Consider the following 13,771-nt stretch of genomic DNA (forward strand, 5'->3'; position numbering starts at 1 on the left):
AAGGTATTTAGAGTTATATTTTATTTCAAATATATTTCAAGTACTTTTCAAGTCATCTTACTATTTTATATTCAATCAGTTAGTTGTGCAAGAAATTGTTTTAATAAGTGGTTAAGAAATAACAAATGCTTAAAACTAGCAATACATCTACCCTTATTAGGGTAGAACACTGTTAGGACTGATATCTAAAATATAACATGCACAATTTGTTCAGATTCACTTATAAACGATTACTATACCCATATCAGAATTCATCCTTCTTAAATTAGCACACATATATAAATTTTAACGTTTTCGCTTTGGGGCATTTCCGGCTGCCTTTCGCTTCCGCTTGCCTGAAGTGGAGGTCTCTGGTTTTTCCTCGAAGGACGACTCCTCCTCCTTGCCCGTGCGCACCTCCCGGTTCACTTTATAGGCGGCGCCCATTCGCTTAATGTTCTCCTTGTGCACCACTTCGTGTTTCACAATCCGGTGGGGATAATCCGTGCCCAGGACACAGCCGTACGCCCTTTGATCGGCCAGCGAGGCCTTCCAGGGTTCATAAATACATCCAGCTGGATATTTAGCGAGTTCCGGGACATACTTTCTTATGTAGTGACCCTGGGGATCCGTCTTCTTGCCAAAAGCCACCGGGCTGTAAACCCGAAAGTATTGATGAAAGAATGCGGAGGCGGAGAGCCACATCCAGTTGCCAGCGTTCAGGGCCCAATCCTGATCCAGCAGTAGCTGCTCGAAGACCCGTTGCCCCTCTTCCCAGCTAATCCACAGATCTCCGCGCGTTAGAAAACAGGCTACCGCATGCCGCGCCAAGTGATGGATCCAGCCCTCCTGGCGCAGTTGACGCATTATGGCGTCGATGAAAGGATAGCCGGTGCGTCCATGAGCCCATGCTTTTAGGTGATCGGGCTGCTCTTGCCATGGAATCTGCATGCAGTAGACATTGCCCAACATCCGGTCAAAGTTTGGTTCGGCTGTAGCCACAGTGTAATAGAATTCCCTCCACAGAAGTTGTCCAACTAGCGAAACGGGAGGGTGAGAATGCTTCGTCTGGCGCTTGAGGATCTCCTTGAGTTTCTGATGAAACAACCGAGCACTTAGGCATCCAAATTTCAGATACGGACTTAGCACAGTCGTGCTAGGCTCAAGGGAGTTAGGTGCCGTGTTGGGCTTCTCAAAGCGGGCAACCCAAAGTTCATCCTTTAGGGATTTCTCCATTCGTCGCAGAGCCTCTGTTTCGCCTGATTATGGGAATATATCACGATTTATTATTCATACTAGGATAAATCAGCTTGAAAGCATACTCACCTCCCGGGAACTTGTTGGGTCCCAGCTCCTCCGGCCTCTTGACCAGTTGCTCCATAGTAGGACAATCATAGGCTGCCGAATCCTCCTGCTCTACTTCGTCTTTCGGTGGCTCAACCTTTTTCGAGAGTTTCTCGGGATCCCCTAGAACATTGGGTACCTTTAGTTTATCCACAATACCTAGGAACTTCTGATAGGTAATAGGAGCCTTTCCAAAATTCTTGGCTATAACCAATTCCGGATTGTAAATCGTGTGAGAGCAGTGGGTTTCCACCCTGACACCCTCGGATTTGGCCAACTTCTGTACGGCAGCATCTCTGGAAAGGGAATACGGCTCGATGTCTGTCTCAAAAGTAAGGAGTTCAACCCGCCAGCTCTTGAATATCTTCGGGAAAACGTCTGCGGGCTTTCCGCGCACCACATAGAGACGAGAATCCAGTTTGCGGAGCTGCTTGTCCAAGTCCTCCAGCGTTTGCTGAAGGAATCGCCACCGATTGGCTCCTACCTGCATCCAATCCAGGATTCCCGGATCCAGTATGAAAATCGGACGGATATGGTATTTCCCGGGCTTCGCATTGGCGGTTGTGAAAATCTGCGATAAAGCGGGATTGTCGTGGACCCGAAGTCCTTTGCGGAACCAGTGGACCAGTGTGGATCTCTGGGCATCCATTTCAGCACGTGTCCGTGATTCAAAACGGTATTAGTTCGGACCTACAGTAGGAAATGTTTTTCAAAAACCAAAAACGCTTGAAGAGACCTGCCAACTCTCTTTCCTTAACGCAGTTACACTGCGCTGCAAAATTTCATTTTAATTCATGTTTTTTAATCACAAAGGAAAAAAACAAGAAAAAAATCGTAAAAATCCAATACAAAAACTGAGAAATAGCCTAAAACTGGTCAATATTTGTGTTTGCATTTTATTAAAAGTCCTCATTTTAAAACCTTTCTTGCCTTAACTTAGAAAATGTTTTTTAGAAAATCCAAGCAATGATCTTAGGCTTGCTGCCGAGTGTAAACAGCTGTTGGGTGATTTAAAAATACCGAAATACCACATTTGTGGCCGAGTTGGCATCTCCCAGTTTCAGTATTTTTCTTAGAATAAATTTGGTGCACAAGCACCGGTTGCCAATATAATTATAATTACTATTTACTTTACCCCACAAAACAAACAAATCAACGACAATCGAACACCCCGAGGGGCTCATAATAAGCGCCAGAGAGTGGTAAGTCTCACGAAAATTCGCTTGATGAGAACGAACAGCCCGATTAACCGAGATTCCCTCGCATTTCCTTTGGTGGAATCGCATCGCAGGCGCACTCCGCCAATTGGTCAACAACAAGCAAGGGAATCACGGCGGAACAGCGAGGCAAATACGGCGGGAAAATGGATCTGCTGGACTCGATACTGAATGCCATGGATGCGCCGCCTGCCAACAACGAGCAGCAGAAGACGCTGATCAAGAAGCAGCGCGAAATGATGGAGCGGATGCAGAACAAACAGAAGGAGGAACTCCTCCGATTCCGGAAGTATGTGGACGAAAGGATGGGCCGATTCGCCAAGGACGACCGACATTGCATCGAGTTCCAGCCGCTGGACAAGGTTCATCGCTCGGTCATACACGAGGTGGCCGAGAATGGCGGTTTCATTGCCATGAGCTTTGGGCGCGAGGATGTGGACCGGCATTCGGTCGTGTACAAAAAGGAGCACGCTCCTGGCGAAGATGAGGTCACGGCCCGACGGAACGGAGACGGCTGGAATCCAGAAATAGCCAAGGAGTACGCAGAGCGACGGCGCGAGCGATTGGCGCAGGAGCAGAGTGACAAAGAGGCTTCCACCTCCGAAGCGGCGAGCTCATCCACATCCACAGCCGGAGATCACGTCTCCGGCGATGTGAAACCCACGACCAATTACAAGGCCAAGTATGCCCACCTCATCGGAGAGTCGGCCGCACTGCAGGCGGCTCGCAAGACGGAGACCAATCAAAGCTACGGATTCGTGCCCAGTAAGAACAAGAAGGACATGCGCTCCATCGAACAAACGCTGGCCGACATCCAGGCCAAGAAGCGTATGCGATTGGCGCAGCAGCAGGAGCTGGAGCAGGAGCAGCAAGCGCAGGAGGCAACCACAACCACAGAGGACCCATGAGTCGGCTGGAACACAATTAGTATGGAGATAGATCACTTAATGCAAGACTGTCGTAGCCCAAAAAATATGATTACACTCTGTAAGGGATTCATAAATCTACAACCATAAAAAAGAGAATCAGCCATGCTTGTATTGCTTCCAAATTCCTTTTCGATTATATTTGTCAATTATTGTAAAGCCAAACCCTTTTTAAAATATTAGCAATACCATCACCACTTACATTAATTGTATTTAGAAAATTAAAAGAGGCTTAAGAATCATCTCTCATTTAGGGTTATATAGTTGAATGCTTTCCCCAAAAAAGGCCTTATTTTTCGAGTTATGACAGCCTTGTATCGAGTGAGATTAGTTTTGTTGATTCAGATTAGTCACATGCAGGGTCACCGACTGCCATGTAAATCATAAGTAATAAGCAATTTAATTTGTTGGCCAATTAGGAAGCGAAAGTTGGAAGTGAAGTGTTTAGAACAAGTTATGTATCCGCAACAGCGTCCGAATCGCAATATCTATTTATATAATAAAACCATAGAAAAAACCGAGAAATTCAAATTAATCTAAAAAACGGGGCGCCACTCAAAAGGCACCAAAAAATCCAAAAAGTTGCAGTATCCAGTATTTTGTTTTTGGTCACTGCTGTCACGGCGGTGAAGCAGTCACAGTTTAACTCATCAGCCCAGAAAGATACCACGTGTTGCAGAGCAAAAATAAAAAATATATATAAAATAAAGATGCATTTCGCAAGGAAATGCCAGGAAATTCATGGCTATATCATTGGCAACCTCCTTTTGAACAGCTGAATGCTTAAACGCTACCGAAAAATGTACGGATCTTAACAGCGTGGCAGCTGAACCAAGAAGTCTCATTTTGAGACTTCTTAGGACCAGCGTGAAATCTTTAAGCGGTAAGTAATGTTTTCATCCAAATAACATTGACAATCATGATGAGATCTTTAGATAGGGACAACTGATGTCCATGCTGATTTATCTTGATAGTAGAACTGATTACAGAAATAATTGTTTTGAGCCTGTAGTCTTCTCTGAAAAATTACTAAAAATAATATTATTTTAAATGAAATTGGAACCCGGATATCTCCAATGAAACAAAAATGAAGAACCTTCACAAATGTAAGTACTAATTGTTGTACAGAAATACTAACATTTTATGATGAGATCTTCAGATAGGGACAACTGATGTCCATGCTGATTTATCTTGATAGTAGAACTGATTAAATAAAATAATTATTTTGAGCCTGTGGTCTTCTCTGGAAAATTACTAAAAATATTTTTTTCTTTTAGATGAAATTGGAACCAGGATTTCTCTAATAATTCAAAAATGATGAAACTCCACAAATGTAAGTACTGTTTGTGTACAAAAATCGTGAAATTTTATGATGAGATACTTAGATAGGGACAACTGATGTCTATGTTGATTTATCTTGATAGTAGAACTGATTATTAAAATATGAAAATCTTCTGTTGCAACTTATTTTAAAAATAGTACAATAATTAGCTAATTTATATTTGTTGCAGGCGAAGGATAATCCTAATATCTCTAATGGATCAACCGAACTACGAATGTAAGTATTGTTTATTGTAAAAAATCCACGATTTTTATGATGAGATCTTTAGATAGGGACAACTGATATCTATGCTGATTTGTCTTGATAGTAGAACTGATTATCCACACATAAAAATCTTGTTAAAACCTATTTTAGAAAATACTACAATAATCCGCTAATTTATATTTGTTGCAGGGGAAGGACAATCCTGATATCTCTAATGGATCAACCCAACTAAAAGATTTTCCACGAATGTAAGTTTTGTTTATTGTAAAAAATCCACGATTTTTATGATGAGATCTTTAGATAGGGACAACTGATATCTATGCTGATTTGTCTTGATAGTAGAACTGATTATCCACACATAAAAATCTTGTTAAAACCTATTTTAGAAAATACTACAATAATCCGCTAATTTATATTTGTTGCAGGGGAAGGACAATCCTGATATCTCTAATGGATCAACCCAACTAAAAGATTTTCCACGATTGTAAGTTTTGTTTATTGTAAAAATTCACAATTTTTATGATGAGGTCTTTAGATAGGGACAACTGATGTCCATGCTGATTTATCTTGATAGTAGAACTGATTATCGAAATATAAATCTAGTTATTACTTATACCGGAAATTACTACAATAATTCGCTAATTTATAATTGTTGCAGGGGGAGGACAATTCGGATTTTTTTTAATGGATTAACCGAACTCGAAGATTTACTACGAATGTAAGTTTTGTTTATTGTAAAAAATCCACAATTTTTATGATGAGATCTTTAGATAGGGACAACTGACGTCTATGCTGATTTATCTTGATAGTAGAACTGATTTTCAAAATTTTATTTTTAATGCCACTTTGTTTTTACTTTTTTCTTACTAATCTATGTTCTTAATTTTACAGAGTTCCAGTGTATGACGACAAAAACGGCTGGATTATGTGGTCAACTATATACTTTGAATATGAATAAATTTATTCACTTAACAAAACACTTTTTTCATTTTAAAAATGGGTAGTAAGAGAAATTACATGTTTAAAAGAAGTTAGCTATCAAGTCGACACATATATACCAGTCTCTCCAAATAAATTCAGAATCAAAAACATTTGAATATATAAAAATGAAATTCCGTTCGCTGAAGAAAATCTGGCCGAAAAAGAAGAAGGAGCGACTACTCATGCTATTTATTTTTTGCGTAGTGCCTGCGGTATACAAAATACTCATGGAGATAGTGCTGCCGGAGTTGTCCGATTATGGGACACCCAGTTACATATTTCAACGGGTGCTGGGACTGTTCCTCACCTCTAATATATTGTCCAACTTTGTCATGTGCATACTGGTGGATTCAACCATCGATCCCAAGCGAATGAGGGATCAATTGGAGCACGGAAGACACAGTGAGGACTGGCACAAGTGCGATGTGTGCCGGGTTTCGACACCACCCCGAGCAAGTCACTGCAAATCCTGCGATGTATGTGTCCTTGGGCGAGACCATCACTGCATTGTTACAGGTTGCTGCATCGGCCATGCAAACTACAGATACTTTTTCTATTTTGTAATCTACTTGTTTCTAAGCTGCCTGATCTCTATGATATCATCTTTTATCTTTATATGTGTGTTACGTGGAGGGAGACACAACTTCAGATTGCTGCACAATATTCTAGGATTCCGTTTTCTTAAAAACAATGCCAAACTCGATATTTTTGACTTCGGATATCCTGCAAAATACGAGCTTGTGTTTGCAGCTACATTTGCTTTGATTTGGATCGGGATTTGCGCAGCTGGTTACATGATTTTGGAGCATTGGTCCGTCATCAGAAATGGATCAATATGCTTCGAGTTTAAATTTCAAAACTTTCTGTACAAGCAAGGAGTGCGCAGTAACTTGGAGTCGTTTTTGGGGAGGCGAATGAAATGGACCTGGATTTCGCCGTTCATACCAAGCCCACTGCCCCACGATGGATTCCATTGGGAGCCCACAGATGGGGATAGAGGTGCTGGAGATCGGGGCTTGGAAAAAAACATCTAATACTGAGATTATATATGGTTTTATGTTCGAAATTATTGATTGTGTTGCTAAATAACTTTAACAAAATTAAATTAAAATGTTAAAATCATTTCTGAACTGAGCTATTTTATCATAAAGATCCATAATCTATTTTTAAACAAAAAAAAAATATTTTTTAGATAACTTTTTAACAGTATTCTTTACATACAAAATGAGTTCGATATTAACCTTATTTTATATAATATATTATTTATATTCTACAAAACTTCTTTGAACTTTCACTTATTTGGGGCTTACTGTACTTGCCTATTTTCCCAGGTTGGCAGCTCTCCCAGCTGTTTTTCTGATAACATTGAAATGTCTGAGTCGCCGCTAAATTTTTGTTTAGTGTTCCATTCGCACCCGGTCAAGATCGGCCAGTAGACCAAATATGCAGCTGCCCACCAAAACGGACTCGCGCCTCCGTCTAAACGCGGGGGGTGGAAGTGCTCCGCCAGCAGCCTCTGGGGAGTACGTCAAGGTGGTGGAGTCCCAGTGCGAGACAGATGGATTCGTCAACGAACAGTGGGTAGAGCCGCCGGTGCCAGGTCCAGTTCCCTGGAAAACCATTGTGATCATCATATTGCTTTTTATCGGTGGCATCGTAAGTGAAACTAGTTCGTATTCTGATTTTTCATCAATAAAATAATTTTAATCACTCATGAGTCTTAAATTAAATTTGTGTAATTTAATAAAAGTCATATTTATTTTGTTATTATTTTAAAATTTTATTTAAAATTTAAAATTTAATTTCTTTTATTTTGCACCACATAGCTGAGCAAAAGGTATGCATTATCTTATTAAGCACAATACTTATAACCTTTTTTGACCACATCTTTAACTGATTGAACACCCATTAGTATCCACATTCTCGTGGTACCATCATGGCACAAGAAATAACCGACTTCTTTGTTTCCAGATCTGCATCGCCTTCGCCACCCTGAACTGGCTGACGGATACGAGCCGGGAGCGATCGGATCGCGTGTGGGCGCTAGGCATCATCGGGGCACTGACCTTCATCCCGGGAAGCTACTACGTGTACGTGCTCTCCTGCATTATGCTCAAACGCAACGGATTCACCATGGACGAGATACGAAGACTGGGATGAGAGAAGTGCAAAGCAAGCCACAAGTTTCGTCAAATAGAGTTTATTGCGTTTACACTACAGTTACTCACACATTTCATTGGCATAATTTCTTTAGCAACAATCTTAATTTGTAGTTAATAATGATACATGTGTATTGCCCCCGTAATTGTATAAAAATATGTTGTAAATACGAGTTTGTTATCAAAATGTATAATGCTTGGCGTGGCTTTGAGTGCGCGGAACATTTGCTATCTATATAAATACACCACGGCGTAACGCTTGTTTAAATACGCATATGTGTTACAGGCATGGGCTATATGCTCTACAAGATTTATGTTATGGCCATTTTCTCTATCAAGCTTAGGGTACATTATATATGATGTGTGTTTGAGCTTAATTATATACAGTGGTATGCGTAATATATTGTATCTAGTTTAGCTTTTTACAAACAATTGCTTTTCGAATTTTTGGGTATAACAGAGCGGGGAAATCAAACTATTTAACGGGTACGCGGGGAGTTTGGTGTATACACAATACATACAGAAACTTTATAACGAAATTAAACTAGCGACATTCAACATTTCACTGCTCCACGACGGTCACTTCGATGGGCGGAATGAATTTCCACACATGAACCTGCTGCTCATCGTAGCTGGAGGAGAACATAACCGACTGTGCCACATTTTCGGATTCCGCAGGACAGGATCGGCTTAGCAGAGACGCCTGCTGCTCCGATGGTTTCTGCGGATTACTAGTGCACTCTATGCTCGCCTTGAATCTTCCGGGTGTGAAGAATATCACAGAGCAAGTGTGCTGTTTCTGCTCCTGCTTCTCCAGTATGGGAATTGCAATTCTAAGGGGTTGTAAATGGGATTTAAGTCAAATTCAGGAATAGATAATAAGACGTATGTTTATTTGTTAGTTCTTCGCTCACCTATTTGGCCCTGAAATGGCCACGCGTGTCTCCAGATTGTAATTCTCCATTCCGTTCAGGTAATCCTGATAAAACTTGATGCTTAGCACCAAGTTCCTGAGCGGCTGCAGGGATTGATTCGCCAGCTGAATGCTTAGATGCGAATGCTGGCCCACTGTGCACACAATCTCGCTGTGCGGCTGCACAGGTGTATCCCGGAAGCTGATGGCTAAAAGCAAAATAAAATCATTATGACGAAATCGATAAACACAAACGACTTACCCCACTCCAAAGGCGAAACCGCTGTCAAATCCACCATAGACTGGGAGAGAACTATCCCTCGCAGGGAGGCGATTCCCTGAATGTCTGTTCCCGTCAGCAGCCAATTAATTTTCACCCGTTCCGCTATGTGACTTGAGCAGAGCTTGCTCAGGGCATCATTAAACGACAGGAGCTGCGTCCGAAAGCAGAGTTCTAATCGGCAGAGAATTGTTATTATAAAGTGACCAAAAATTATATAGCCGCATAAATAGCCGTACCCCTCTCCAGATTCTCAGCTACCTCGGCTGCCCGGGCGGCTACCACTTGCTCCAGGGAGCAGCGATCCACCGGTATGGGCACGCGGCAGCTCTCTTTGGCCTCGATGAGTATATTCTTGGTGTCTGTATAGTTGAGCGACATCTCTTGAGCGGTAAGGTTGGAAATGTCAAGTACTAGGTAAAATTGGGAGGCTCTGCAGATTAAATAATTAATGTAAGAAATAATTGCTATTTAAATCAATGAGATTTCCACTTACACCTCAGCGGGCAGAACATCCCAGCTAGTTATCTGTGCGCTGGGCAGCAGTTCTAGATTAAAAGAAACCGCACACTGGCGGCAGTAGCCCGCTGTCAGAGCCTCTCCGCCGGAGTACTTTAATCGCACTTGTGCCTCTATGTGCTGCGAATATTGCGATCCCAAACTGGAGGGTCCTGCTCCTCCCCCGACGCCAGGCTGCAGGCTCAGAGCAGCCAGCGACGGTTGACCGCCTGAAAAGGTCGATCGGAAACTGGAATTCTGCGGCTCGTGTCGACGATGTTGCGGCGAACCAACTCTGGAGGGTAAGCTGGCGTGCCCGGAGGTGGATGCGTTGGAGTAGTGTGTTAAAGACGCCGCTCCGTAATCCCCGGCAACAGCGCTGGAATGCACCGAAGCTGGTGGCTGCGGACAAACGAAGTCCGCTTCGGCATACACATCCACAATAATTTCAATGGATCCCTGCGGAGGCACAGGCAGCTTGGCCTACAAAAAAGGAACCATTTAGCTGCGAACTCTTATTAACGCCATAAATCTCACCTTTAAAGCTTCTTCATCTATGCTGAATATTTTTTTCTGCAGCTCCTGCTCCACATTGGAATTGATGTTAACCTCCAGGTGCTCCAACGGTAGCGTGGCGCTCTCATTAGTAATTGTAATCGTACAGCTAGACGATTCTCCATTGTACAGAGTCAGGCTGGCGGAGGTCACAACGATATCACTGTTCATGTTGCTAAACGTGGCTGTCTGGGGCAGCGAAGTTTTTACAGATATCCTAGGAAGAGCGGGGATCACATCCACCAGGTAGTTGGGCGGAAAGCTTCGCCCACGCATATGTTTCAGCCGGCAGTTTGACTTCACGCCAAGAGTGTGAGTGCTGTAGCCCTGCAGGTCGAGCTGCCCCGTCTCGATGGGCGTCCCGTGAAGTGCCACGTATGTGGGTACATGTGGCTGGAGGACAATGGTCTGGGGCAGAGACTCGAATACCACACCGTTCGTCAGCAATCTCATGTCCGTTACGGCCAGCTCAAAGGGAAGAGGATTGCGCAGGCGCACGGTCACCTCACTAAGATCGTTTTGCACCCACTGGAAAGCTGAAAAACATGGAATTCGGTAAATAAAATACCGCCTTTACCGTGCTAGCTTACCTATTTTATTTTTGTCCTTTTTCTTGTCTCTTCTGTCGACCGAGTTGAAGTGTATTGGCGTGAACAGAAATGGCCCACTATCCGCCTTGGCCACCTTTATTCTCTGCGGTCGTAAATGAGCGGGCAGATCTTTAACTTGAAAATCTATACAGTAGGGCAGATCCGTGAGATTTGCCGGTGGTATCACAGTGCCATTCTCCAGCACCAAGGGGACAGGAGAGCCCTCGCACTGGGCGCTTAAATTCTGTAAGAAATAACAATTACATCTTCATCCTTCATATTAATTGAGTTATGTCACCTGTAGTTGCACAGCCATTTCGCTTTGTTCCGTGGGTGACATGTTATCCCACTGTGTTTGCAGGAGGAAGGTCATGTGCCTTGTGGCTAGAGCGGATTGTCCCAATCGCCGGGCGGCCGTTATGAGGGTCTGGACCAGATCGATCTGCAACGCCGGCCAGCCGGCAGCATTCTCCAATACCTCCAACGGATCCAGGCAGAGAAGATATCCCGTAAAGCTGCCCAACATGAGGCGATAGCTTTGATTCCAGTCCGGCGCTTGGCTGCCCTGCTGCACGTGCTTCAGCGCAGCGAGTCGTTGGAAAAATGCCGCCTTTCTCTGATATCCAATTTGCTGGTACAGCTCCGTAATGATCTCAAATCTCTTTACTCGCTCCGCTTCGCTCATGCTCAGGTTGATGTACAGGATGTTTTGCAGGAACATGGCCACATCCAGGGGTCGATTCTGCTCGATGCAAATCCGCGAGGCCTTCAAAGCAGCCTCAGTTTCAATGGTGGCTGCGTGTCTGTATTTGCTGTAGTTAATAATGGCCTTGCGATAGTAGTTGGTAATCTCTTCCGGCTTGAGTATGTTCCCCGGAAGATCGCCGTTTCTTTGGTGTCCCGGAATCGGTGCCGCCGATATCGTCGAAGTGGAAGAAGACGACGTGGTCGGCGTGTCCGAGGCGGAGGAGTTGGTGGCTGTCGTCACCAGGGAAGATACTGATGAGCAGGAAGATGAGTTGGAGGTCATGCGCTGCTGCTGCTGATGATGGATGGAGTCCACATTGTTCGCAGTGGCATCATTGGCGCTGATCTTCTTGGTAGCATCACTAGCACGCCACTTTTCAGGAGTGTTTTTCAAGGGGGAGGTGCCTGGAAAAGAAAAGAGGTTTAGTAGAGCATATTAAAATGGCTATTAACTACTCACCCGCCTCCTGGAGCGAAGAGTTTCTGTGCAGTGTCTCGATCTCGCGCATTTGCGGATACAACAGCATGGCAGAGGCGGCGCACAGGCCCTCCTCGGTGGCGCCCACCCACAAGGAATCACCCACCGACCTTAAGGTCTCATTTGCATTGTGGTACAAGCTCAAGGCATCGTCCACAAGGCCGGCTTGCAGCGACAGATCCGCGAGGTTCTTCATCACTCGGCCAACGCATCTCTTCCTGTTGTTCCTAGACTCCATATCTAGACCCACAAAGTCTCTCTTTTCGAAGGGCGCTAGCAGCAGGCTCACCTTGTCCGCCTTCTCCCTAGATCTCTCTAAGCGTCGCGACTCCAGGACCCAAAACAAGGCGCTGGCAAAGTCCCCAATCCGGGATTCCAGGTCTGCGCACGGATCCTGTTCGCGATAGAAGAAGGCCTGCGCCTTAAAGTTCGAGGGCGTGGTGAACTCATCCTGCAGGCGACGACCACCAGCTGGCGGAGGTGTTAGTACCTCGCCAATGGTTTCTAAAGGCTGCTCATCGGGTCCAAAGAAAATGGCACGGGATTCGAACAGAGTGGAGCCGTAGCGCACCTTCAGAGACTCGTGCTGGCGGCACAGCTCATTGAGCTCCGTCTGGCTATCGAATTTGCCGATGGTGATGAGCCCTAGCAGACGGCGATGGGTCTGAAAGTCGCCCCAATCGTTGTGCTCCACAGGATGATCGTGAACGAAGCGGATCCAAATGGAGCGGGGATTGCCAGAGGAATCTGTGGAGGAAATGGTGCGTTGCTTAGGACTGAAGTTTGTAGGGAGTTCGACTAGGAGTACCACCCACCATTCACCCGGATGTGGTTGACACGTCGCACTTTCTCGAAAGCCCGCTGAAGGATACGGGCGCGGGATGGTCCCACGCCACGGAGCAGCACCAGCAGGCAGCTGTGGTGCAGAGCGCTCTGCTCGTAATCCGGCCGGGACATCGTTGGCTCCACGCCACCACCACCGTGCGACAGCATCAGACCAACGGCGGCACGCATTTACACCCAAATCCAATCCGAGTCCCAGTCCCAGTCTGGAGGATCGCGATCCCGGCTTCCTTTGCATCTGCCGAGTGCTCTAGAGGTTTCCCATTTCGCTGCCAAGAGTTGGAGCTCCCGATTGGATTCGATTTCTTCAGAGGAACCGCCTCCTCCCCCTTTTCGTGGCCAGTGTCGCCTGCTTTCACCTCGCTTTTCGCCTGCTTTCTGGACTTGCTTTCTAATCCACTGGGCAGTTCCACATGGAGGGCGGTGCTGCGGGCTCGTAGGATCCCAAAAATCCTGAGAAATCGTTATGTAAATGGAGTTTTGAGCGCAGAAAACCTTTTGGAAGTTTGCTTTGGCGAAGAAATTGTCCAATCAGTGCCTGTCGACTAGTCGCTGTGAATGGCACATCGCACAGATTGAGGGTTTGCAGGGGCACACTAATTTAGTTGCAGTGTTGGCAAACGTACTGAAGTGAAACAATTGCAAGTATATATTACCTTTAAAAATTAAATTAATCATTTATTTATTATCCTTAATTTATATTAACGATTATTGA

The 13,771-nt window shown here is 44.6% G+C and overlaps 5 protein-coding genes and 7 non-coding genes across 12 annotated transcripts; 10 read left to right on the forward strand and 2 right to left on the reverse strand.

The window, feature by feature from the left end:
• Window positions 1-6: 6 nt before the first annotated feature.
• Window positions 7-2,054, reverse strand: LOC108034272 (cryptochrome-2). Its single transcript, XM_017109130.3, has 2 exons — window positions 1,306-2,054; window positions 7-1,238 (listed from the first exon to the last, which is right to left on the reverse strand). The coding sequence occupies exons 1-2, from the start codon at window positions 1,970-1,972 to the stop codon at window positions 286-288; spliced, it is 1,620 nt and encodes a 539-aa protein (XP_016964619.1). The 5' UTR covers window positions 1,973-2,054; the 3' UTR covers window positions 7-285.
• A 327-nt stretch (window positions 2,055-2,381) lies between these two features.
• Window positions 2,382-3,667, forward strand: LOC108034179 (sperm-associated antigen 7). The gene is made up of 2 exons (XM_017108996.3): window positions 2,382-2,525; window positions 2,615-3,667. The coding sequence occupies exon 2, from the start codon at window positions 2,687-2,689 to the stop codon at window positions 3,446-3,448; it is 762 nt and encodes a 253-aa protein (XP_016964485.1). The 5' UTR covers window positions 2,382-2,525; window positions 2,615-2,686; the 3' UTR covers window positions 3,449-3,667.
• Window positions 3,668-4,379: 712 nt separating this feature from the next.
• On the forward strand, window positions 4,380-4,453 carry LOC122818892 (small nucleolar RNA Me28S-Cm2645). Its single transcript, XR_006368376.1, has one exon. It is a non-coding gene; the product is annotated as a small nucleolar RNA Me28S-Cm2645 (small nucleolar RNA).
• A 150-nt stretch (window positions 4,454-4,603) lies between these two features.
• Window positions 4,604-4,677, forward strand: LOC122818895 (small nucleolar RNA Me28S-Cm2645). The gene has a single exon (XR_006368379.1). It is a non-coding gene; the product is annotated as a small nucleolar RNA Me28S-Cm2645 (small nucleolar RNA).
• Window positions 4,678-4,829: 152 nt separating this feature from the next.
• Window positions 4,830-4,904, forward strand: LOC122818890 (small nucleolar RNA Me28S-Cm2645). Its single transcript, XR_006368374.1, has one exon. It is a non-coding gene; the product is annotated as a small nucleolar RNA Me28S-Cm2645 (small nucleolar RNA).
• Window positions 4,905-5,054: 150 nt separating this feature from the next.
• LOC122818893 (small nucleolar RNA Me28S-Cm2645) lies at window positions 5,055-5,128 on the forward strand. Its single transcript, XR_006368377.1, has one exon. It is a non-coding gene; the product is annotated as a small nucleolar RNA Me28S-Cm2645 (small nucleolar RNA).
• A 162-nt stretch (window positions 5,129-5,290) lies between these two features.
• LOC122818894 (small nucleolar RNA Me28S-Cm2645) lies at window positions 5,291-5,364 on the forward strand. Its single transcript, XR_006368378.1, has one exon. It is a non-coding gene; the product is annotated as a small nucleolar RNA Me28S-Cm2645 (small nucleolar RNA).
• A 161-nt stretch (window positions 5,365-5,525) lies between these two features.
• LOC122818891 (small nucleolar RNA Me28S-Cm2645) lies at window positions 5,526-5,599 on the forward strand. The gene has a single exon (XR_006368375.1). It is a non-coding gene; the product is annotated as a small nucleolar RNA Me28S-Cm2645 (small nucleolar RNA).
• A 161-nt stretch (window positions 5,600-5,760) lies between these two features.
• LOC122818889 (small nucleolar RNA Me28S-Cm2645) lies at window positions 5,761-5,834 on the forward strand. The gene has a single exon (XR_006368373.1). It is a non-coding gene; the product is annotated as a small nucleolar RNA Me28S-Cm2645 (small nucleolar RNA).
• Window positions 5,835-6,023: 189 nt separating this feature from the next.
• Window positions 6,024-7,117, forward strand: LOC108034178 (probable palmitoyltransferase ZDHHC24). Its single transcript, XM_044094348.2, has one exon. It carries the CDS (start codon window positions 6,119-6,121, stop codon window positions 7,025-7,027), a length of 909 nt encoding a protein of 302 aa, XP_043950283.1. The 5' UTR covers window positions 6,024-6,118; the 3' UTR covers window positions 7,028-7,117.
• Window positions 7,118-7,335: 218 nt separating this feature from the next.
• Window positions 7,336-8,325, forward strand: LOC108033942 (uncharacterized). Its single transcript, XM_017108627.2, has 2 exons — window positions 7,336-7,649; window positions 7,965-8,325. Exons 1-2 carry the CDS (start codon window positions 7,437-7,439, stop codon window positions 8,151-8,153), a joined length of 402 nt encoding a protein of 133 aa, XP_016964116.1. The 5' UTR covers window positions 7,336-7,436; the 3' UTR covers window positions 8,154-8,325.
• LOC108033941 (protein brunelleschi) lies at window positions 8,178-13,605 on the reverse strand. The gene is made up of 10 exons (XM_017108625.3): window positions 13,029-13,605; window positions 12,196-12,960; window positions 11,287-12,140; window positions 10,989-11,232; window positions 10,381-10,934; window positions 9,842-10,326; window positions 9,585-9,778; window positions 9,328-9,519; window positions 9,067-9,274; window positions 8,178-8,985 (listed from the first exon to the last, which is right to left on the reverse strand). The coding sequence occupies exons 1-10, from the start codon at window positions 13,225-13,227 to the stop codon at window positions 8,715-8,717; spliced, it is 3,966 nt and encodes a 1,321-aa protein (XP_016964114.1). The 5' UTR covers window positions 13,228-13,605; the 3' UTR covers window positions 8,178-8,714.
• Between the last annotated feature and the right edge of the window lie 166 nt (window positions 13,606-13,771).

This window comes from Drosophila biarmipes, chromosome 2L (genome assembly GCF_025231255.1).
Source record: "Drosophila biarmipes strain raj3 chromosome 2L, RU_DBia_V1.1, whole genome shotgun sequence".
NCBI lineage: Eukaryota > Metazoa > Arthropoda > Insecta > Diptera > Drosophilidae > Drosophila > Drosophila biarmipes.